Raw genomic sequence first — 23,125 nt, forward strand, 5'->3', positions numbered from 1 at the left:
AATAATAATAATAATAATAATAATAATAATAATAATAATAATAATAATAATAATAATAATAATAATAATAATAATAATAATGAAAGCTGAGTTTCAAAATTTGTAAAGATAAAAGAGATATTATTGTAATTTTACCAAAAATAAAAATATCCAAACGTCACAAGGCGAGGCGCTTTCTCCATAAAAGCGCATAGAATATTCTATACAGTAGAATGTACACCGCCCATAGATGCGTCGAAAGAGCGTCAACACCTCTAACAACCATTGACGGACGGGCTGATGATTATTCCGCATAGAGATTATATACAACTGTCCAGAAATGCGATATCATTCCAACGGGCGATCTCCCTTCTCAGGTAGAAAAGATCTTGCTTGTAGTCACCGCTACTTCCAAACAATGGGAGCACAAAATAGAATATCCAACCGTTACATCCCTACAGAATCGATGGTGGTAAACGTACTGAGCATTACCAGACTCGACACAAAGGTCTTCCGTTCACGCCCCCGTTAGCTCCTCTCCACGCTTTCCTCTTTCTTGCTCCTATTTTCTGGTTCCGGCGATCGCTGAAACCTGAATCCTAACCCTAGAGAAGGGCATATCCGGCGAAGATGAGGGAGATCCTCCACATCCAGGGCGGCCAATGCGGGAACCAGATTGGGGCCAAGTTCTGGGAGGTGATCTGCGACGAGCACGGGATCGACCACACCGGCAGGTATTCCGGCGACTCCGACCTCCAGCTCGAGCGGATCAACGTCTACTACAACGAGGCCAGCGGTGGCCGCTACGTCCCCCGCGCGGTGCTCATGGATCTGGAGCCTGGGACCATGGATTCCCTGAGATCTGGGCCTTTCGGCCAGATTTTCCGCCCGGATAATTTTGTCTTTGGGCAGTCCGGGGCCGGGAACAACTGGGCTAAAGGGCACTATACTGAGGGCGCGGAGCTCATCGACTCGGTTCTTGATGTCGTGCGGAAGGAAGCCGAGAATTGCGATTGCTTGCAAGGTATGCTGAATTTTGGTGGAACTTGAGGTTTCTGTTCTCATTCTTCTTTGATTTCTTGTGTAATTTGTGTTTGATATTAAGAAGATATTAGTTCATGTTTTGAAATTTCTATTCTTTTTTTCTGTTTTTTAAATGAAATTTGACTTTTCTTTCAGGAAATTCAAGGTTTCAAGGCTCTTTTCCCGTTTTCTGTCGATCGTTAGGAATCTTGGATCTATTGATTTTGAATTTTTGTGTTTCTTAGGAATGGTGTTGGATTTTGTATTCCAGCTGAAGAAATGTAGGGGATAATTTTAGCCTTCCTTTTTCTCCCGCTAGTGTCTGAGTTTTATCTGTCTTTTTTTCTTGTCTTTTGATCTGATGAAATTTGAACTGTATGTATGGATTCTCTTTATTTTTTTTCTTCTTTAACGTTCATTTTCTTTATTATGTAAATTTTATCTCCTCCTATCTGTTGTCTAGATTCGCTGTTTTATGAGAATTGGATGTTCTTTTAGTTTCTTTTTAAATGTTGTCTCCTGTTTATAAAAGTTTGTATATGCAGATATATAGCTTTGGTTTGAGGTTGCTTATTTGATTTTATATCATATTTATCGCTTATAGATGGTTATCATTAGATCATCTTTAATGTTACGGGGTTCAGCCAAAGGGTCAAAAGGGAAAAAGAACAAAATCTTTAGGCCATATGGGCAATGGTGAGACTCACTTGGTTGATGCAGTACACGGTAGGATTTTAATATAAAACACCAATGCTTTTAATGGAAGCATTTTTGTGATAATTGAAGCGCTAAAACATCTAGTCATGTAGATTTTGACAATATATCATATAACTTGATGAATAATTATTTAGTTGATCTAATGATAACCCCATGCATTACTCGTTGTGTCTTTTGTATGCACCAAAGTTTTCGCAGTTGATAAAAACAAGTTTTTAGGTGGTAAAAGAACAAATTTCTATTTTATAGAAAAATTATTAAGAAATGACTTCAGATGTTTAGAAACTCGATTTTTTTTTAATTTAGTATGTCAAGACCAAGAAAATGCTATGCTAGTTTGGAATATTAGATATTTGAATATCTTTCTGTTGGATCCTCACTTACTGAGAAGGCTATACTGAACATATATGCAAGTCGCATTTCCCATCACCTGATCATGAGATTTATTCTTATTCCGACTTTTATTCTTCATGCTAAATTAGGAACTTGATGCAATAAGCAGTTCATTATGACTTGCTGTGTTATAATGCATTTTACTTCTGTAGCCTGCATGCAAAAGAGGTCAAGTTGTTACTTACATCCCCATACATGGACTAGCTATGTATGATATGTTTCAGTAAGTGAGAGTTTGAATTATGTTTTGCTAGAACCAAAATATTTAGCTAGGTTGTCTTTCAGTACTAGTCTAGTGTTCTGTGTTGATCAGTTCCTCACTCTTTGGCCTATTAAAACCTGCTTCAGTGTCCTAACTCTGTCTTTTGAAATTTCTATGTGATGGTGACACTGGATAGAATGTTACATATATCTGAAGTTAGTGTGATAGCATCATTGTGATAGATATTCACACATCTGATTGCAACTACTATAGGGTTTATTGATCCTAGTCTCATTGCACAGCAGCACACTTTTTTAATGATAGAAATGTCTGCAGTCCTGCTTGGTTTAATATTGCGGATTTTTGTGTCCCTTTATCTAAGCAGTTTAAGAATGATAAATTTGTGATGGCCAGATTTATTATTATTGCCTACCTTGTTGCTCAGTTGTATGGGTATAAGTTTCAATCTCTTGTAACCTTTTGCACTAGGAAAGCCGTGACATGTTAGTTGAGGTAAAGCTAACTCCAAAGTTTTAAATCAAAGATCTAATTTTGGGCTTAAACAATCTTTGAAGCTTCAACTAGGAAAGCAGTGAATTATGTACACTTTGACATTAGATAAAAAGATGGAAATTGCCTTTGAAACCTCAATTGAAGTAGTATGCCCTTGTAATCATAGACGCAGGAACTTAATATCAGGCTGTATAGTTGAAATGCATCATGCATGAGTTTTTAGCTTTTGCTCTTTGTTCTGTTCTTATTCTTTTTTCTTTTTTTGTTGTACTGTTCTTATTCATAGTTAACTAACTGGTTGGTTGTCTGCTAAGTCGACTTGTTGCATGACACATTTCCAAGTATTAAATGATGTCTTTTTTCTCTTTATCTGATTTTGTGATACTTTCCAAAGAAATATGAAAAATTCTCACTTTTTCACAGTAATGAGTTATCATGCTTCTATATGCATGTATATTAAATTTCTCAATGTGCTATTCATTTCATATTAGGTGGGGCAATGCTTAATTATTTGGCACGTCTAACTTGTTTCAACCCGGTAGAGCGTATTAGATTGCTTGTTTAATATGGCCAGGTTCAGGTCTGGATTTTTGACTTGTTTAGGGTCTGTTTGGATTTTTCTATATGATTGGGCTGAAAATCCTGCAGGATTCGTAGATTGGGCTGCTACAACCAGCAAGATCACATGTTATAGGCGAGATTAGGTCTGTATTCATAAAATACCTAGAAATAGCTTTGGAGTAGGCCGAATTGTATCCCATAGGGAGAAAAAAACAACCTCAGCAGGTAGGCTGCAGCCTAGCCCATAGTGGACCAAGCCTAGCTTTAGCTTGTGATCTTGCTGGTCGTACTAGCCCAATCTACGAATCTTACATAATATTCAGTCCAATCCTTTAAGAAAATCCAAACAAACGCTAAACAAATGGGCCGGATTAAGGTCGATAGATTTTTGATCTATCTTTTACTGGACCCAACCCGATTGCCACCTCTATTTCATATGGTGTAGTTTTGATTATTTTATTATCAGTATAATAATGAACCTTCTAATCATTTTTGTGTACAGGATTCCAAGTTTGTCACTCTTTGGGAGGAGGAACTGGATCTGGCATGGGCACCCTTCTCATCTCTAAGATCAGAGAGGAGTATCCAGATCGCATGATGTTGACATTCTCTGTTTTTCCATCGCCGAAAGTGTCAGACACTGTTGTAGAGCCATACAATGCCACTCTATCTGTTCATCAGCTTGTTGAAAATGCTGATGAATGTATGGTTCTTGATAATGAAGCTCTTTATGACATTTGCTTCCGCACCCTGAAGCTTGCAACCCCTACCTGTAAGTTAGTTTTCATATTAATTTGTTGTCTACATTTTCGTTGAATTCTATGATTTTTTATTTTTATTTAGTATGCGAAAGAACTCATTGAGTTTACATGTGATAGGGGTTTTAATGTGCTTGATCACTAATATCAATATGTTGTACCCCATACATTTTGTGTCACATGCTGTTTTGGGCCTGTGACAACTGTGATAGTAAATCACTGATACTTGTCCTGTTGGTAACCTAAAGTTCACTGAAACTCTGTTTTGATAATACTATTTTCTAGTTGCCACTTTTTGCTATGAACTTTTTTATTTATTGGGGCTAAATAGTCAGTAGAAGCTAGAATTTTAAACTCTTTTCAACAATATTGATCCAACTTTCTTAGTTCCTTGGTCTTCCTTGCTTACTGCCTACTGCAAAAGTCAAGCCACTTTTCTCCAGGTCTCTTTGAATGTGAGCAACTTCATGACTTTAAAAATCCAAGGAACTGTGATACTGCATTGAATGATTGTCCACTCATTTTAGTGTTCATATTTGGATCGTATATGTAATGTTACTGTTCTAATTCATGATATGTTATTTCTTAACCCATGATATCATCGCGAAATAATCTTTGAACATCTAAGATTGTGTGTGTTGGTCCAATTGCTTTCTCTCTTTCCATGTTTTACTCGTGTCCTAGTTATCTTCTATTCATTATTTTTTATGTTTGAGAAAATTTAAATTCCCTACTTACATATAGCTGTTTTGTTATTCTATAAAGAAAAAATGAGATAGGAAGAACTAGATGTACCATTAAGACAATTTTGGGGCCTTAGGTTGTTTGTAGGAAGGTTATGAATAGTCCGAAGAGTAGTCAAAAAGTATCAGATTTTTCATCTTGCTCCTTCATCTCTCTGATGATTTAATGTTTTTGTTTTGTTTCTTTTCACTGCAGTTGGTGATCTTAATCACCTAATCTCTGCCACCATGAGCGGTGTTACATGCTGTCTCCGGTTCCCTGGTCAGCTAAACTCTGACCTCCGGAAGCTTGCAGTCAACCTGATCCCATTCCCTCGCCTCCACTTCTTCATGGTAGGCTTTGCTCCCCTTACCTCAAGGGGTTCCCAGCAGTACAGAGCACTCACTGTCCCTGAGCTCACCCAACAGATGTGGGACTCGAAGAACATGATGTGTGCTGCTGACCCTCGGCATGGCCGCTACCTCACTGCTTCAGCCATGTTCCGTGGGAAGATGAGCACGAAGGAAGTTGATGAACAGATGATCAATGTCCAGAACAAAAACTCTTCCTACTTTGTTGAGTGGATCCCAAATAATGTCAAGTCCAGCGTGTGCGACATCCCACCAAAGGGGCTAAAGATGGCATCCACTTTTATTGGTAACTCAACCTCCATTCAGGAGATGTTCCGGAGGGTCAGTGAACAGTTCACAGCCATGTTCAGGAGGAAGGCTTTCTTGCACTGGTACACAGGTGAGGGTATGGATGAGATGGAGTTCACTGAGGCTGAGAGCAACATGAATGATCTGGTGGCAGAGTACCAGCAGTACCAGGATGCAACAGCAGATGAGGAAGAGTACGAGGACGAGGAAGAAGAGGAGGCTGCAGCTTGAGTTACATTCTCTTTCTGATCCAGTTTTTTTTTTTTCCTCTCACATTTCAGGTTGTTGCTATGACAGGGTTTTAATTACGTTTCCAATATCGGAGGACATGCTTTCTATATCTATGGTTGTATTACTCTTTGTATGTAGTGATGTTTATGGTGTTCAGAGCAATGAGTTTGTTAGGTCAGGGCATTTTATGGAATTTGGGGATTTTGTCAGCTTCATCTGCACCTGATTGTTTATAATCTCAACCAAGGATGATGGAATGTGTAATGGGTTATCCCTTTGTTGAGCGCATTTGGGTCTTTGTAGCTGTTTATCTTCTGGTGACTTTGTAGCATTTCTTTGCTTCACAGGGGTTCTCGTCAGCCCCAGCACGGGGGGCATAAGCGCACATAAATGTGCATCCTAGCTTCATGCAGGTGATCGCAAACTGAACCTTGTCTGATATTCTCAGCATTGAGCTTGTCAAATCTTCTCATTCTCTTGCCTATTATAATTTTGGAATTTATATGGGCATTTTCTTCTAGGAGTGAAACAACAAGAGAAAACTTTGTATGTGGACTAGTGTGCGATTGAAATGGACAGCAATAAAATCAAGGGGGGGCAACCATACCCAATTGTATGCTTGTGAAATGTGAAGCATGAGCAGCTAGGTGGAAGATTAAACAAGCCATCGGGTAATGCTATTTTTGGCCACAAGCATTTTCTACGGCTAGGTTGTGTATGTGCTGCCAATATCCCCCTTAAAATCCATTCTGGTGATGGCAGATGCAGCCGGTACTTGTTTCGTTAGACAGTAAATTTTCTTGTATTTTCTTCTTGGTTCTTAGACCTCCCTTGAACCAACCAAAAAAAAAAGCATTCATCTGTAAATGTTATAGGAAAATTTCTTTTTGTCATGCTAGATCGTTGGCTATAGAATAAATAAGTATATTCAATCCATATTGCCAATTCATGTCGTTGTAGTATAGTGGTGAGTATTCCCGCCTGTCACGCGGGTGACCCGGGTTCGATCCCCGGCAACGGCGAATGATTTTTTTTTTTTTTCCATGTCATCTGAATAAAATACCATCCTTAGCACTGTTTTCTGTAAAAGGGTCACTATTTATACTACTTTCTCCCTTTGAAACAGCAATATATATGTATATTGGCACTATTTATGTTCATTTTCTTCTTAAGCAAGAATAGTCGATAAATGATTCATCCCATGAACCCTGCAATATAAAGGATCTCATATGCTTTGCATTATAGTCTTTAGAGGCAATATGATGAATGGATATTGAGCATGTAACAATGGCTTTGATTTTATTGAAACGTTCGATGCTGGGCTCATTGTGGGATTGGATATCATGCAATCTTATTCATTTTCATAACAAGAACACATGATAAAATTTGCATTTAATTCCTTATTCCCCCCATCCATGCACAAAAAAATGAAAAAGAAAAAACTGCTTTAGATTAACTAAAGCAGGCATGGAAATAAATGTCCACCATTATCTAATCCATATTCAATGAGATCTAAATCCTCCCTAGAGGGTCTCAAGTCATGATTAAAAATTAAATTATCTTATTTCATTTTGAGCCTAATCATAGACTTCGAACCAACAAGCTCGCTTCTACAATACCTAGTACATGATTATGTGTTCCACTTTTTGCATGCTATGACTGAACTACTCAAGAGTGTGTTTTTTAAGAAGAATGGCGGGGACTAAACTTAGATGTAGGAAGTATATGACAAGATGGCTGGATTAAATTCTGCAACTGGTAATTAAAATTACAACGATTGGTGCATATGATTAATCCAATAGTTGGAATTACTAAGTGGTGAGGAAAGGCTTAAATTTCACATGTTGATGGCTTGCAAAGAATGACTGAAGTTCAATAATTCACATGAGATTTTTTCCGAAAAAATAATTCACAAGAGATGATAGCACTAGACCAACATGAATTCAAATATTTCACTAGTTATCAGCAGGTTGCACTCAATATTTGATAGAATATATTGGCAATAAATGAAAATTTCTAAAATACCTAGCATATTCTTTTATAAGAAGTAGATTAATTAGGATCAAATTCTATTTACAACCAGTTGACTCTAATTAAAGCATGTACTGACCTATGAAATTCATCAAAAGTTACTTTCAGGGCCGGTAACTTGTATTGAGGATAATATTCTCTTGAGTATACATACAAGTAGTAAAGCTATGAGGGTACTCATATAGTTCTAGATATTTATATGGGTGTATATACAGAAAGAAAATTTGATAAGAGTATACATGCAAATAGTAAATTTGTGAGGCTATTCATCTAATTTTAGATATTGATAAGATTTTACACCCCAAAAAAACCCTTTTAATTATGTTACAATCATTTGGATAAATGAAAAGGCAACAATTGATATAGATCATATCTCAAAAACACGCCTTAGGAATCAAGTTATAAAGCTAGCGTTATTGCTACAATTGTGGATAATAATGAATTTTAAGTCCTCGAAATAAAGCAAATCGAAGAACCTGCCGGATCACTCAACTAGCGATAATCAGTCCTAGGTGATAGAAAGACAATTTGGCAAAAAAAAATGCTAATGACCAGTAGCAAACACAGCCATTGGTGACAAAATGCCAATCACTGGTGACAACTAATTATTAGGGACAAACTACTGATCACCAGTGCCAGATAGCAACCATAGATTAAAAAGAAATTAAGTGTCTTGGAAGCTGTTAGACATTAAAAAAATTAAAGGTGGGAAAATTGGGTTAACTGATCAGCAAGCAAATATGGTATCAAAGCTGAGGTTATTGGAGGTCATGAGTTCGAATCTCAAACAAGAGGGATGAAGGTGGCCTGAATCAATTCAATCTTTGGAGCTACTTTTTTTGGGATCAATTGGTTCATAAATTGAAGAATATCTGAGTAGTTGATGATGCTAAAAAACAAGGCTACCGTCTGGTAGGAAAATTCTTGGTCAAGAATGCATGCCTGCAAGGCATTGGACTAGTCTTTGAAAACACAATGCCAGGGAGGCCATTGCTGTCACATTTCCACCCCCATTGCTTGGTCAAGATAAGCAACATTGACTTGGCCCAGGACGCCACCAGAAGTCATGTACACTACCCCTGAGCTTTCCTTATCTGTATCAACCCATGAATTCGAGTCTGGCTGAAACTGGCTCCCTGCTGCGCCACATATCATCCCTCCATTGGCTGGTCTAATTTGGGCCATATCAAATATGATGGATTAATTATGCAAGATAATGAACTGAAATAAATCAACTAAAGATCTAACTATCAAACTACTGTATTAATATACGATTTAATATCTTTTGATTAGATCAGATTCATGCTTTTTCTTATTATTGATTCCACTAGGATGTATTTGGATGTAACTAGTTCCCATGGTACTCCAAAGTCCAGAGTGAGCATTCCATAGAAATTTGAAACTATGCAGGAAAGGCTGAAAGAAGGGAAACTTAAAAGTATTTGCAGAGAATGCCAATGGCACGTGCGAGGATGTCAGATATGTAAAAGAAGTGGTGGTGTGTTCAGTCTGGTGAATTAGTGGAGAACTTGGGGACACCATTGGCATAGCTCAAGATCATCTTATATGGCATCAAGCTCAAATCTAAACATATTCTTTTCAGGTCCGATTGCTCTCAAGTATTTTCGTAGAGCATGGATCCTAAATCACCTTGAGCTTTTGATCTTTTTTTCAGAATTCAAAGGCTATTTGGTACTCAGTATTAACTCCATGATGGATGGATGGATGATTTGCATGAATTGTTAAGCTAATTTCATGCGTGCAGGAGTTTGGTTGACACATCAATTGACCAATGTTTATCTCTTTCCAGTTCATTTTTTTTTTCAATTTAATTTCCTAATGACTAATCTTAAGTACAGATGATTTTGTTCTAACTGCCTATTGTCAAAATGTGAGACTTTTGGATAGTGTTTGCGTGACGATCTGTGCGGGCGTGTGTTTAGTACATTGATTATTCGCCGAAGAGATCTTGAGTACTTATACAGAACAAAAAAACCCAAAAAAAGAATCTTTGAGCTAGCTTTTTTGAATGAGGTCTTGGGTTATTATAAATAGTATTAGAGCTAGAAAAAGAAGATCTATGCCAAAATATTTTAGGCCCGAGCCTAACCAAAGAATCACGATATTCTCCTTCTATCATAATACCTTTTGGATCAAAGCATTATTGTTTCTAACCAGTTTCAAAATAACTAAAACTACTACACTTCTACTACGCACTCTAATATAACCCAGCAAATTGATCCGATCGAGGAGAAAAAAGATTTAGAGAGCTATGCACGGTCAAAGTCTTATCTCAAAAGGAAACTTAATTTCGGTTTGACGAGTCTGTTTTGGAGCCTAAACGATGGAATTTTGTCACGATTCAACCTCCTAAGAGGTTGGCCCAAAGTTGTAAATATCAGAAAGATATCCAATTACGAAAAAAAAATCATCTCAATCGAGCATCGTATGACCAAGTGTGGCCTCTGGAAATTTAGCATGCGACTCGGCTTAATAATGTGACACATCTCGCTTCTGAACCTGTCTATCTCTACTTGTAGTAGCTAAAATGTTCCACATCGAGTCTAGTGATCCTCCTGGATATCTATAGTGGCCAAAGTGTTTCATATCGAGTTTGGTGATCCCCTTGGATAATTGTAGTGGCCAAAGTAATCCACATCGATTTTGGTGATCCTTCTGAATATTCGTAGTGGTCAAAGTGGTCCACATCGAGTCCGGCGATCTTTTTGGATCATAGCTCTCCTTGTTTAGAAGATTTAACTCCTGGTAAATCAGAACTAAAGATGAAAAAATGCTTGTTTTTTAACCTCATGGTTGAACCACTTAGTTTTGCTCGATGATAGAGGATAGAGTTGTTGGTATTTATATTGAAGACGTTGCTAAACGAGACACAATTTCAGTGAGTTGGGCTATCTTCTCCTCTAGTGTGAGACATTCCATCATCTCATCATCCATTGAGGTAGAAGTAGCAACCATACTCGTCTTGGTCTTTCAATGTACTTCAAGCACGGATAGCCTTTCTCTTGATTGCTTGTACCGCTAGTATATCTAAACCATGCACTAAGGCTCCCATAGATATAGAGAACCAAAGCTCTGATACCAGCTTTATATAATCAGATCAAATTGGAATTCCACCAGGTAAGAGCATGACTCTAACACCAACTTGATCTGGTCGGGGAGAAGGAATACTTTCTTCAACCCGAATCTCTCAGAAGAAAACTAGAAGAAGATGAAAAAATCTCGAAAGTAGAGTTTTAAGCCTCCTTTTCTTTCATTAATGATTCTTCACCTCTTAAACTGAGGTATATAGCCCCTATTTATAATACTAGTGAGGTCCTCCTTTTCACCATTTAGGTTGGATTCCTCTTCTAATTTGAATAGAACTAGATATCCTAAAATAAATATGATTAATAAAAGATCTTCTAGAAAAAACTAGAATTTTTTGAAGAGGTAGATTTCGATTTCTACATCAACTCTGCTTTCTGTCGCTTCACCTGATTCTTCTCAGATAAAGATCTATGCCCGATCAAAGTCTTACTAGAAAAAAAAACTTTAGTTTAACGAATCCATTTCGAGGCCTAAATAATGAAATTTTGGCCCGATTCAATGTCCTAGAAGGTTGGCCCAAAGTTGTAGATCTCGCAAAAATACCCAATTTCGAAATAAAGATCATCTCAATCGGGCATCGTATGACTAAGTTATGGCCACTGAAATTTTGGCATGCGACTCGGCTTTCTAATATGGTGGATCTCACTTCTAAAGCCTGTTCAGCCTTATTCATAGTGGTCAAAGTGTTCCACATCGAGTTCAGTAATCCTCCTAGATTTCCGTAGTGGCTAAAGTATTATATATCGAGATTGGTAATCCTCTTGTATACTCATAATAGACAAGGTGATCCTCTTATATACTTATAGTAGACAAAGTGATCCACATCAAGTTTGGCAATCCTCATGAAAATTAAAGAAGAGAAGGAACAGAAAGGGTCATTTATCTAGCCTGCAACTATGCACTGTTCTGAAATTTGAAAAATTATAAAAGCCTGTTCATGCTCCAAGCTGGCTACAATAGAACTAACTAGCACTGACAGGCATCGCTTTATCGAGCATCATCCTTCCTTTTCCGCAGGTCCAACGACTCTGATCATAAATATATAAGATCGTATCCCACAAGGAATCCTCCTTTGGGTTCCTTTGGTGCCAGAAGCTTGTTGAGATCATGGTCAGTATTCTCCAGGCTAGACCTGGGGCTTATATTTATTTGAACATCTATACTTTATCTTCATAAAAAAAAAAATAGCAATTCTTACATAACCTTTCACACAAGAGTCTTCTATAAGGAGCTTTGAATTATATTGTATTAGGGTTCCACTGATTCTGAGCACCATTTGGGATTTAATCAAAAGAGGAAGGAGGAAGCTTCACTGTGGATGCCCTCCTTTATACTAGTCACCCGAGAAATTACTGGTTGGACCAGTCCAATTAGAAAGCAACATGCACAAAAACAGACAAAAAAGAAAGAGAAGGACAAAGAGAGCGAAAGGGCAAATTATACCCTACACTGCGTGTACCAACATATGCACCATACCAATCAGCTCGTCTTCTTTCTATAAGCCAATTACCGGCGGTGCATGATGGAGCCGGAGGGTGTGTTCATGCATATTGCTTTCTGATCGGACTGGTCTACCCTTAGGCTGAAAATTAAGGCATGAAAAAGGGTCTCTCTCGTTCATCAGCACACGGGGCAGCATAAGTGTGACCTTTCTGATGCAAAGTGGCGTAGGGCAGTCAAGATTTTGTTCCTTACATATTAATCAAAGTACATCAACCATACCCAGACCAGACGCAATGTCCTTTGAAACCTTAAGGCGAAAAAGATGCCGAGCTCTTAGATAGCCGCCCCCTATTTAGACCCGAAGCCCGGTTACGTCCGAAACCCAACCTTCCACTCCATTTATATAATCCAAAACCCCAACTTGGTTGCGAGATGAGCTCCATACGTTCTCGCAGGCCAATAACCAAAACGCAAGCTCGTCCAAACCCATCAGAAGGACAGAGAGATGAACTCTCCAGTGTCGCCTTGCCTTATAGCTCTCTTCTCAGTGATCTTGTTCTCGACTTCTTCATATGCCATCACACCAATCTCCAACATCACCCATGAGTCCATTCTCCGGTGCCTTTTCCACCACTCCGTTCCACACAATCTCCTCTACACCAAAAGCACCGCCTCCTACACCACCCTCCTCCAATCCTCCATCCAAAACCAAAGGTTCAACACCCCCACCACCCCAAAGCCATTCCTCATCGTCTCGCCGACCCTCGAATCCCACGTCCAAGCCACCGTCAACTGTTCCCGCAACCATGGCCTTCAAATTAGAGTTCGGAGCGGCGGCCATGACTATGAAGGCCTCTCCTACGTATCCCATGATCCACCATTCCTCGTTTTGGACCTACACAGCCTTAGTTCTATCAGAGTAGACACTAACCATGGCACTGCATGGGTCCAAGCTGGTGCAACGATAGGAGAGTTATACTACAGAATTGCTGAGAAGAATAAGACTGCTGGATTCCCGGCAGGGCTCTGCCCGACCCTTGGAGTCGGTGGTCACTTGAGCGGCGGCGGGTTCGGGACCATGCTGAGGATGTATGGGCTTGCAGCTGATAACATTATCGATGCTCGGCTGGTGAACGCTAATGGTGAGATCCTGGATAGGGAGTCTATGGGTGAAGACTTCTTTTGGGCCGTGAGGGGAGGAGGAGGAGCAAGTTTTGGGGTCATTCTAGCATATAAGATCGAGTTGGTGTATGTCCCACCTAAGGTCACAGTGTTCACCAAGAGCATAAACCTTAGCCAGGGTGCAACAAGGGTTACCAGCAAGTGGCAACGAATAGCTTACAAGTTAGATGACAGGCTCTTCATCAGAGCAGTCATGCAAGTTGTGAGTGATGAAAAGTCAAGCAGAACAATCCAAGTTGGTTTTGAATCCCTGTTCCTTGGTGAGAAAGAAGAGCTCCTGGCTCTAATAGGAAAGAGCTTTCCTGAGTTGGGCTTGAAGGCTGAGGATTGTCAAGAGATGAGTTGGATAGAGTCTGTTCCATACTTTGCTGGTTACAAGAATGGAGAATCTCCAAGTATTCTCCTTGATAGGAAACCTCAATTCAATTTGTCCTACAAGGCTAAGTCGGACTTCTTGACCGAACCCATCACTGAATTGGGGTGGGAGAGGATTTGGCAGGAGCTACTCAGAGGCGAGGAGCAAGCGACGATTGTAGTCGATCCTTATGGTGGGAGGATGGATGAGATCTCTGAGTCTGAGACTCCCTTCCCTCATAGGAAAGGGAGTTTGTATAACATACAGTACTTGGTGGGCTTGGGAGAGGGAGGGGCCAAAGGGATGAAGAAGCATTTGGATTGGATTAGGAGTTTCTATCAGTTCATGGCCCCTTATGTTTCGAAGAATCCAAGAGCTGCCTATTTGAACTACAGGGACCTTGATTTGGAAGTGATAGGGTGGGCAGCACAACTTACACAAAGGCTAGGGTGTGGGGAAGGAGATATTTTGTCACGCCCCGGACCCGGATCCGTGACACGGCCGTGCTATTGCCGACTACCGCCCACAATAGCACGCAGCCTCATACCTGGGTAACAGGGTAGTCAAACCAACCAAATCTTTTCATATGAAAGCATTCTTAATACAACATGCTGGTCAGTACCCAAATACAGAGCTTCTATGTAGTTTATGTACACAAAAGCATACTTGCTTTACCCCAAAAGAAAGAAGCCCTGATACCAAATTAACGTGTCTCTGGCAGCTATCAGTGATGAGGATCTGAAAGAAAAAGTAAATGAACGGATATGAGCTACACGGCTCAGTAAGTAATCATACATAATCTTACCGGATCGAACATAACGGTAACCATGTTTATGCAGGGTTTGAGAAGCTGACATGCATATTTATCTAATCATCATCATGGCATAATATGTATGCAATTTAAAGGAGATAGCGGTTATAGCAAAATACAACATTTCATAAGGATATATTCAAAAATCCGTTGTAAAACGATGTATGCTTTGGTCAGGCACGTTCATAAATGTCACGGCCCGCCTGCGCAGGGCACGTGACTATCGGGCCCACATGAGGGGGAAACACGGGGCTCCCCTGCCAGATGTTGGCCGGTTCCGGGGCTTCACGCAAGCGTCCTTCACCCCTCACCGATTTTGCTTCTCCCCAAAAACACATCTGCAGGATTTGGAAGCACCCGCCTCATATACCCAATCTCTGAAACGAGCCTCATGATCATGCTTCAAATATCATTTTCATAAAGTATGCAATTTAAACAAAGCAGTATTGCAAATCACAAAATTTTCATAAAACATGCACATGAAACCGTGCCCCCGGCATACCGTGGTCATGCTCTTAAATGCTACTGTGAAGTCATTCTTGGCCACTGGCGGGACCGGCTCAGTTATTAGGCGGCCACTGGCGGGGCTGGCTCAGTCAATCTCGGCCACTGGCAAGGCCGGCTCAGTTACATTGGGTCAGTAGCTCTTAAGAGTTCATAAATAATGCTCAGTATAGGTAGTACCTCATAGATGCTACGGCGAATTCATTAATGGTCACTGGCGGGGCCTGCTCAGTTATTAGTCGGCCACTGGCGGGGCTGGCTCAGTCATTATCGGCCACTGGCAAGGCCGGCTCAGTTGCATTCGGCCCGTAGCATTAGTAGTTCTTAGGTACCCCCTTACAAGCAATATGCAGCTAGAGCAAATCATTATTACTCTTTACACTCATGCTAAGAAAAATCATAACATGGAACTCCATTCATTTTGCATGTATCACAAGAGCTATGAAAACATAATATGTGCACAACTATGAATTATGTGACTGACATGTACCACTCATGTTCATGTTTCATAACTCATATCTTAGCATGTAACGTAATCCCAATATTTTGTAGGCATAACGGAATATAAAACATATATCATCACATCTTGTGTAACTAGAGCATGTCGGGTACACATATCATTCTTAGCCTACAGTACATGCATAACATGTTAAATTTCATGTATGATCCATAAAGATTAGGGCAGATTACTTACCTTTCTCACCAATCATGTATACAATTCAAGTTGTATGAAAAGCACTGGTTCATCTTATAAAACATAATACAGGATCTACGATAAGATTAAGATAGATTACTTACCTCAATTCGCTTTCCAAATTGCTCAAGTCCAGGTGACTAATCCTCAATCACCTAAAACAACATCATAGGAATTATATTATTCCCCATTTATTTATTATAAAATTTCTTAGTTCATCACACTATGAATTTACTTGCTTGGATCCCATCCAAGGATTTAGCCCAAGTCCAATTTGAAGCCTTTGGAGTTCGACTTAACACCAGATTGGGCCCACATGGGTTGATTGGGTTTTTAATTGGAGGATTGGGCCTCGTTTATAATTGGGTCCAACCTTTTCTAGCCAATTGGGTCCTCTGTCAATTTACTGGGCCTAATTTATTATTAATTGGGCCTGCTGGGATTAACTCCACTCAACTGGGTTCGGACCCAAATCAATTTGGGCCTAATTTGGTTCGGATTTGACCCAATTTGCAGTTTGGGCTCGTCCAGACTTAGCACAATCTGATTTGGGCTCGGGTTCAGGTTCAATTGGCTAAACCAATTTCTTATTATTGGGCTTAACGTGTTTCAGATCCGAACCCGATTCCGATCCGTTAACCCACTCTTTTCTTTTCTCTTCTCATTTTCTTTCCTTTCTTTTCTTTTTCTTTTCTTTTCTTTTTTGTTTCTCTTTTTCTTTTTTTTTTTTTATTTCAATCATTATACAGCACTGCCCACAGTGAAATTTGGGCCCAAACCTTTAACTGGGCCCATTTCTTATTGGGCCTAGTAGGTTCTGGGCCCGGACATTACATCCTACCCCCCTTAAAATAAATTTCGTCCTCGAAATTAGTCATACCTTAAGGTTCAGGCTTTAAAAGTATTCAACCATCGAGTCACCCTCTAGTTCTCGGTTAGTCTCCCTCTTAAAATGCTTGCTGATAAGATTTTGGCAAAATCATGGCACCTCAAAACTTGATCCCTTCTATTTATGATATAGGAGTTCTTTTGATCTCTTCCAAAAGAAGACTAATCTTCCCACCTTAGATGCTATAATCCTTGGCCCGAGAAATTAATTGCTTTTGATTAAGTCCACACAAAGATCGTAATCGGCTTAGCAAAAATAGGTGAGAGCATTAGCATCAAATACTTTTCATAATCTATAATCTTCTTTCTTCTCTTAACCTTGCCTACAATTTTATGATCAACTTTTATCCTAGCGAAACTTCAAATCCCTTTTTGATAGGTAGATCGAAGATGTCATAGCTAGGAGTAGGGAACATTTCAGGTCTAAGCCCAACCAAGGTTTAGTCAAATCCGTTAATACTAAATTTAAGATGCCAAGATTCTCCCGGAAGTTACCAATAATAGAAAAACTCACGGGTGAAGATTATACAGCTCTCTCTCCAGATTATTCATAGAATCAACATCTTAATTCTGAATAAGAAGATCAAGTTTCTTTGTCAAAGTATCAACTGCTCTCGATTACCCGATCTAGCACAAGATTAGATCATAAACAACTTCAATTCACCCTTGATAGATATTCATCAAAGTCAATTGACAACCTTAATTTCTTTCAATCGAATAAAGGATGGATATTAATTAAAAAAATTCAAGCTTCAAATTTAGGAGGGAGAAGGTTCATACCAACATATTCTAGATCCAAGATCAAAATCGATGATCTATTAATTCATGTCAAAAGATGTTAAGAAGTTTCTTAGCATGACATAAAACTGGAGAATCTAGGATAGCACAGTGCTATCCAGAAATCAGAACATTCTCTTTTTATTTATCCAGAAAAATCTTACTACACAAGAAAACAGATCAAATCTTTTGTTATTAAAACTTTCCGAATCAAAAGAATAATACTTCTGGCCAACTTAGATAAATAATTCAGATCACTATGTTTTCGCTGCGCATTCTGATCAAATTCCTTTGAATTCACAAATAACTTTTGATCAACATACTATTTGCCTACAAACAGGACTATTCAATACCTCATGGATATTTGCACTACAAATCTTTCCTCCATCTAGATTGAATTTTACTTAGCTAGAACTTCTTTTTTACTTTTCCATGAGCGAGCCAAGAAAGGGTATCCCAACATAAGATCCTCTTAAATAAGTGACAAACGCTTTAAACGAATTTTACATTTCCAGCAACTTCAGCCATAAAAATGAGCCTTCTTTCCTAATAAGAGATTAACTCTCAAGTCATCTTAGAACATTTTAAGCTCGAAATTGTGTAAACTTCTGAAAATTATTTCTCAATATCCCAATCTTATATTAGGTATCTTTAAATTGCATGAACAATAATCTGCCCTACTTTAGCATTGCTAGAAGGTGATTCTGGATCTCACATCCCCGTTAAAAGAAAAGGATGTATACTTTTGTTGTTAGATCTCTATTTAAAAATCTTCTTCAACATTGAAAATTATTCTCGGAATTTACTAAATGACTTCCAATCAAAATATTAATCTTGCATTATAATTTGCAAAGATCTAATATTTCACATTCCAAGTAAACAAGGAGAAACTCTTAGATCTCATTTCTCAAATATACTTTCTTTCTATATAATAGTTGCCTGCATAATTGTCATACAGATTTTATCCTCGAAGAATATTAAAAAATATCTTTCCTTGTCCAAGCCTGAAACAACTTATGGATGAACCCTATCCTGCCATCAAAATAATTAACTTCAAACTAGAAGTATCATCCACCGTACTCAGTATCAAGTTAAACTTTCAAAATCACCTATATACTGATACATAAATAATCACAATGTACTTTAATATTCCATGGCTAGTATTCCACTTAACATCAGTCAAAATCTAATTTAATCATAATCCAAAATACAAATTACTCCGTCGAGAAATCTCCAAAATAGCTTTTTCTTATTTTGGCATGGCTCGTTAGCATTCTGATTCAAAACACCAAAATCCTTAGTAGTCTTAAATCTTAAGCTCTAATACCATACCTGTCACAATCATGCCCCTAGAATGGCTTTGTATTAGCCCTAGCTTCTTTCTTTTTGTTGCTCATTATCACCTGTCAAAATATTTGTGTCAAGCAATTTTCGTGACTGACCGATGATACGACCAATAAAATCTTTTCTTTCCTTTCCGGTTATGCGGAATCTCACTAAATGAGACTTAACTACCCATTTCCTTATTAAAGCTTAAAATTTTTACTCATGGTTAACCTATTGCTCTGATACCACTAGAATGTCACGCCCCGGACCCGGATCCGTGACACGGCCGTGCTATTGCCGACTACCGCCCACAATAGCACGCAGCCTCATACCTGGGTAACAGGGTAGTCAAACCAACCAAATCTTTTCATATGAAAGCATTCTTAATACAACATGCTGGTCAGTACCCAAATACAGAGCTTCTATGTAGTTTATGTACACAAAAGCATACTTGCTTTACCCCAAAAGAAAGAAGCCCTGATACCAAATTAACGTGTCTCTGGCAGCTATCAGTGATGAGGATCTGAAAGAAAAAGTAAATGAACGGATATGAGCTACACGGCTCAGTAAGTAATCATACATAATCTTATCAGATCGAACATAACGGTAACCATGTTTATGCAGGGTTTGAGAAGCTGACATGCATATTTATCTAATCATCATCATGGCATAATATGTATGCAATTTAAAGGAGATAGCGGTTATAGCAAAATACAACATTTCATAAGGATATATTTAAAAATCCGTTGTAAAACAATGTATGCTTTGGTCAGGCACGTTCATAAATGTCACGGCCCGCCTGCGCAGGGCACGTGACTATCGGGCCCACATGAGGGGGAAACACGGGGCTCCCCTGCCAGATGTTGGCCGGTTCCGGGGCTTCACGCAAGCGTCCTTCACCCCTCACCGATTTTGCTTCTCCCCAAAAACACATCTGCAGGATTTGGAAGCACCCGCCTCATATACCCAATCTCTGAAACGAGCCTCATGATCATGCTTCAAATATCATTTTCATAAAGTATGCAATTTAAACAAAGCAGTATTGCAAATCACAAAATTTTCATAAAACATGCACATGAAACCGTGCCCCCGGCATACCGTGGTCATGCTCTTAAATGCTACTGCGAAGTCATTCTTGGCCACTGGCGGGACCGGCTCAGTTATTAGGCGGCCACTGGCGGGGCTGGCTCAGTCATTCTCGGCCACTGGCAAGGCCGGCTCAGTTACATTGGGTCAGTAGCTCTTAAGAGTTCATAAATAATGCTCAGTATAGGTAGTACCTCATAGATGCTACGGCGAATTCATTAATGGTCACTGGCGGGGCCTGCTCAGTTATTAGTCGGCCACTGGCGGGGCTGGCTCAGTCATTATCGGCCACTGGCAAGGCCGGCTCAGTTGCATTCGGCCCGTAGCATTAGAGTTCTTAGGTACCCCCTTACAAGCAATATGCAGCTAGAGCAAATCATTATTACTCTTTACACTCATGCTAAGAAAAATCATAACATGGAACTCCATTCATTTTGCATGTATCACAAGAGCTATGAAAACATAATATGTGCACAACTATGAATTATGTGACTGACATGTACCACTCATGTTCATGTTTCATAACTCATATCTTAGCATGTAACGTAATCCCAATATTTTGTAGGCATAACGGAATATAAAACATATATCATCACATCTTGTGTAACTAGAGCATGTCGGGTACACATATCATTCTTAGCCTACAGTACATGCATAACATGTTAAATTTCATGTATGATCCATAAAGATTAGGGCAGATTACTTACCTTTCTCACCAATCATGTATACAATTCAAGTTGTATGAAAAGCACTGGTTCATCTTATAAAACATAATACAGGATCTACGATAAGATTAAGATAGATTACTTACCTCAATTCGCTTTCCAAATTGCTCAAGTCCAGGTGACTAATCCTCAATCACCTAAAACAACATCATAGGGATTATATTATTCCCCATTTATTTATTATAAAATTTCTTAGTTCATCACACTATGAATTTACTTGCTTGGATCCCATCCAAGAATTTAGCCCAAGTCCAATTTGAAGCCTTTGGAGTTCGACTTAACACCAGATTGGGCCCACATGGGTTGATTGGGTTTTTAATTGGAGGATTGGGCCTCGTTTATAATTGGGTCCAACCTTTTCTAGCCAATTGGGTCCTCTGTCAATTTACTGGGCCTAATTTATTATTAATTGGGCCTACTGGGATTAACTCCACTCAACTGGGTTCGGACCCAAATCAATTTGGGCCTAATTTGGTTCGGATTTGACCCAATTTGCAGTTTGGGCTCGTCCAGACTTAGCACAATCTGATTTGGGCTCGGGTTCAGGTTCAATTGGCTAAACCAATTTCTTATTATTGGGCTTAACGTGTTTCGGATCCGAACCCGATTCCGATCCGTTAACCCACTCTTTTCTTTTCTCTTCTCATTTTCTTTCTTTTCTTTTCTTTTTCTTTTCTTTTCTTTTTTGTTTCTCTTTTCCTTTCTTTTTCTTTTTTTCTTTTTCTTTTCCTTTTTCTTTCCTTTTCTTCTCTTCTCCTTTTTCTTTTCTTCTCCTTCCCGAAGCTTCCTTTCATCCCGATCTCCCATTCCTCCTCTCCTCTCCTCTCCGGCGAAGGGAGGTCGATGGTCTCCTCCTCACGGGGAGGGGGTCGGACCGCGATCGGCGACGCCCGCAGCCGAGCTCTCGGCTTCTTCGGTCGAGCCCGCGGCCGAGCTCTCGGCTTCCCCGGCCGAGCCCGCACCGGCGACGCTCACGGCCGTACACGGGCAAGTCCCCTCCTCCTCTCCTTTTTCTCTCTCTCCTTGGTTCCGATCGGAAGCCCTAGCCATTTCGGCCGGTCCTCCGGTCTTCTTCTTCTCCTCCGGCCGGATCTACGGCCTCTTCCTCCTCTCTCTTTCTTTCTTTCTTTCTTTTCTTTGGTCCTTCCCTCCAGCACCACCACCTCTTGCCGGAGAGGAGGTGGTGGTCCGGCCGGGGCTGGCGGCCCTGTGGCCACGCCGGTTGCCGGCTCGGCCCGACCGGCGGCCCGGGGCTGCCCCCCCGAACCCCAGGGTACCCACGGCCGAGGCCGCGGTGTCCGGTTCGTCCGCAGGCCGAGCCCAGTTGGGTTCGGCCCGGGTGGTCGTCGAGTACGCGGCCTGTGAGTCCGGCCCGACCTGGGGCTTGTGGGTTTTTCTCCCTCTCCTGTGCCGGCCTCTTCCCCTCTGTTTCACTGTTGACACAGAGGGGGAGAGCACCCCACAAAGGGGTTTCTTTACTTCTGTTAAACTCTAACCTTAAAAACCCTTACCTTGGTCAGTTGCAGTCGGGCAGTGCTTCCTCCCTAGTAGTCCCTCCTTTCTCAGAGCTTCAGGGTTTCTTTGCCTCCGGCTCTAGGCTTCGGCTCCCTATCTCTTTCTCTCATTCGGTGTTTAGGGGGGTCTGTGATTTGGGGTTGCCGGCAGAGGCTTAAATATCTGTTTAGAGGATGAAACCCCCCCCCCCCCCCCCCCTGAGAAGTCCCATCCTCTCCTTTCCACCATGCTTCGGGACTGGCCGCCGCCCCCCTTGTCTCCGGCGCGCCGGCATCGGCTGCCAGCAGGGGGTGCAGTAACCCCCCCCTGTCGGTCTTATCCCTTCATTTTTTTTTTTTTTTTATTTCAATCATTATACAGCACTGCCCACAGTGAAATTTGGGCCCAAACCTTTAACTGGGCCCATTTCTTATTGGGCCTAGTAGGTTCTGGGCCCGGACATTACATATTTCAAGAGCAACTTTGAGAGGCTGGCAATGGTAAAGGGCAAGGTTGATCCTGGGAATTTCTTTAGAAATGAGCAGAGCGTCCCACCTCTCTTTCCTGCTTACAGGAGCTTGTAGAGCAACAAGGATCCTTAAGCCAATATGTGTGATGTAGACCAAATGCATTGATCCCTACAGGAAAAATGCGCGATATGGCTTTCTCTATGTATTATTTCTACCTTGTTTCCAAGTAATAGCACGATAGGTTCAATGCTTGGCCCTGTTCAAAACGCCAAAGGGTCGAGTTTCTACTAGTCAAATAAGAACAGAAGAAGAGAAGTTAATATATCGTAGTTTGTCTACTCTGTAGCCTTTTATTTATATATTGTTTCATATGATGCATCACAGCTCCTACTTCGGGAGCGTTGTCCATTAAAAATTTGTTGACTGTGTTTTGTAGTTAAGCTAAAGAACAGTAATCAGCTGAAACATGACA

General features: G+C 40.1%; 1 protein-coding gene, 1 non-coding gene and 1 pseudogene across 2 annotated transcripts; all 3 read left to right on the top strand.

Annotated features, from left to right (window-relative positions):
- The first annotated feature begins 363 nt into the window (after window positions 1-363).
- Window positions 364-6,047, top strand: LOC103719630 (tubulin beta-7 chain-like). Its single transcript, XM_008808968.6, has 3 exons — window positions 364-1,003; window positions 3,891-4,160; window positions 5,086-6,047. Exons 1-3 carry the CDS (start codon window positions 610-612, stop codon window positions 5,757-5,759), a joined length of 1,338 nt encoding a protein of 445 aa, XP_008807190.1. The 5' UTR covers window positions 364-609; the 3' UTR covers window positions 5,760-6,047.
- Window positions 6,048-6,709: 662 nt separating this feature from the next.
- TRNAD-GUC (transfer RNA aspartic acid (anticodon GUC)) lies at window positions 6,710-6,781 on the top strand. Its single transcript has one exon. It is a non-coding gene; the product is annotated as a tRNA-Asp (tRNA).
- Window positions 6,782-12,729: 5,948 nt separating this feature from the next.
- On the top strand, window positions 12,730-22,909 carry LOC103719629 (tetrahydroberberine oxidase pseudogene; annotated as a pseudogene).
- The last annotated feature ends 216 nt before the right edge of the window (window positions 22,910-23,125 follow it).

Source organism: Phoenix dactylifera, chromosome 12 (genome assembly GCF_051530095.1).
Source record: "Phoenix dactylifera cultivar Ajwa chromosome 12, Ajwa_hap1_PhDact_Kaust_v1.1, whole genome shotgun sequence".
Classification (NCBI taxonomy): Eukaryota; Viridiplantae; Streptophyta; class Magnoliopsida; order Arecales; family Arecaceae; genus Phoenix; species Phoenix dactylifera.

Bases quoted from the DNA above. Each gene is read 5' to 3' on its own strand.
- LOC103719630 (XM_008808968.6), top strand. From the start codon at position 610: ATGAGGGAGATCCTCCACATCCAGGGCGGCCAATGCGGGAACCAGATT. The intron at 1,004-3,890 runs GTATGCTGAATT...TTTTGTGTACAG, and splicing joins GAATTGCGATTGCTTGCAAG to GATTCCAAGTTTGTCACTCT. The intron at 4,161-5,085 runs GTAAGTTAGTTT...TTTTCACTGCAG, and splicing joins GAAGCTTGCAACCCCTACCT to TTGGTGATCTTAATCACCTA.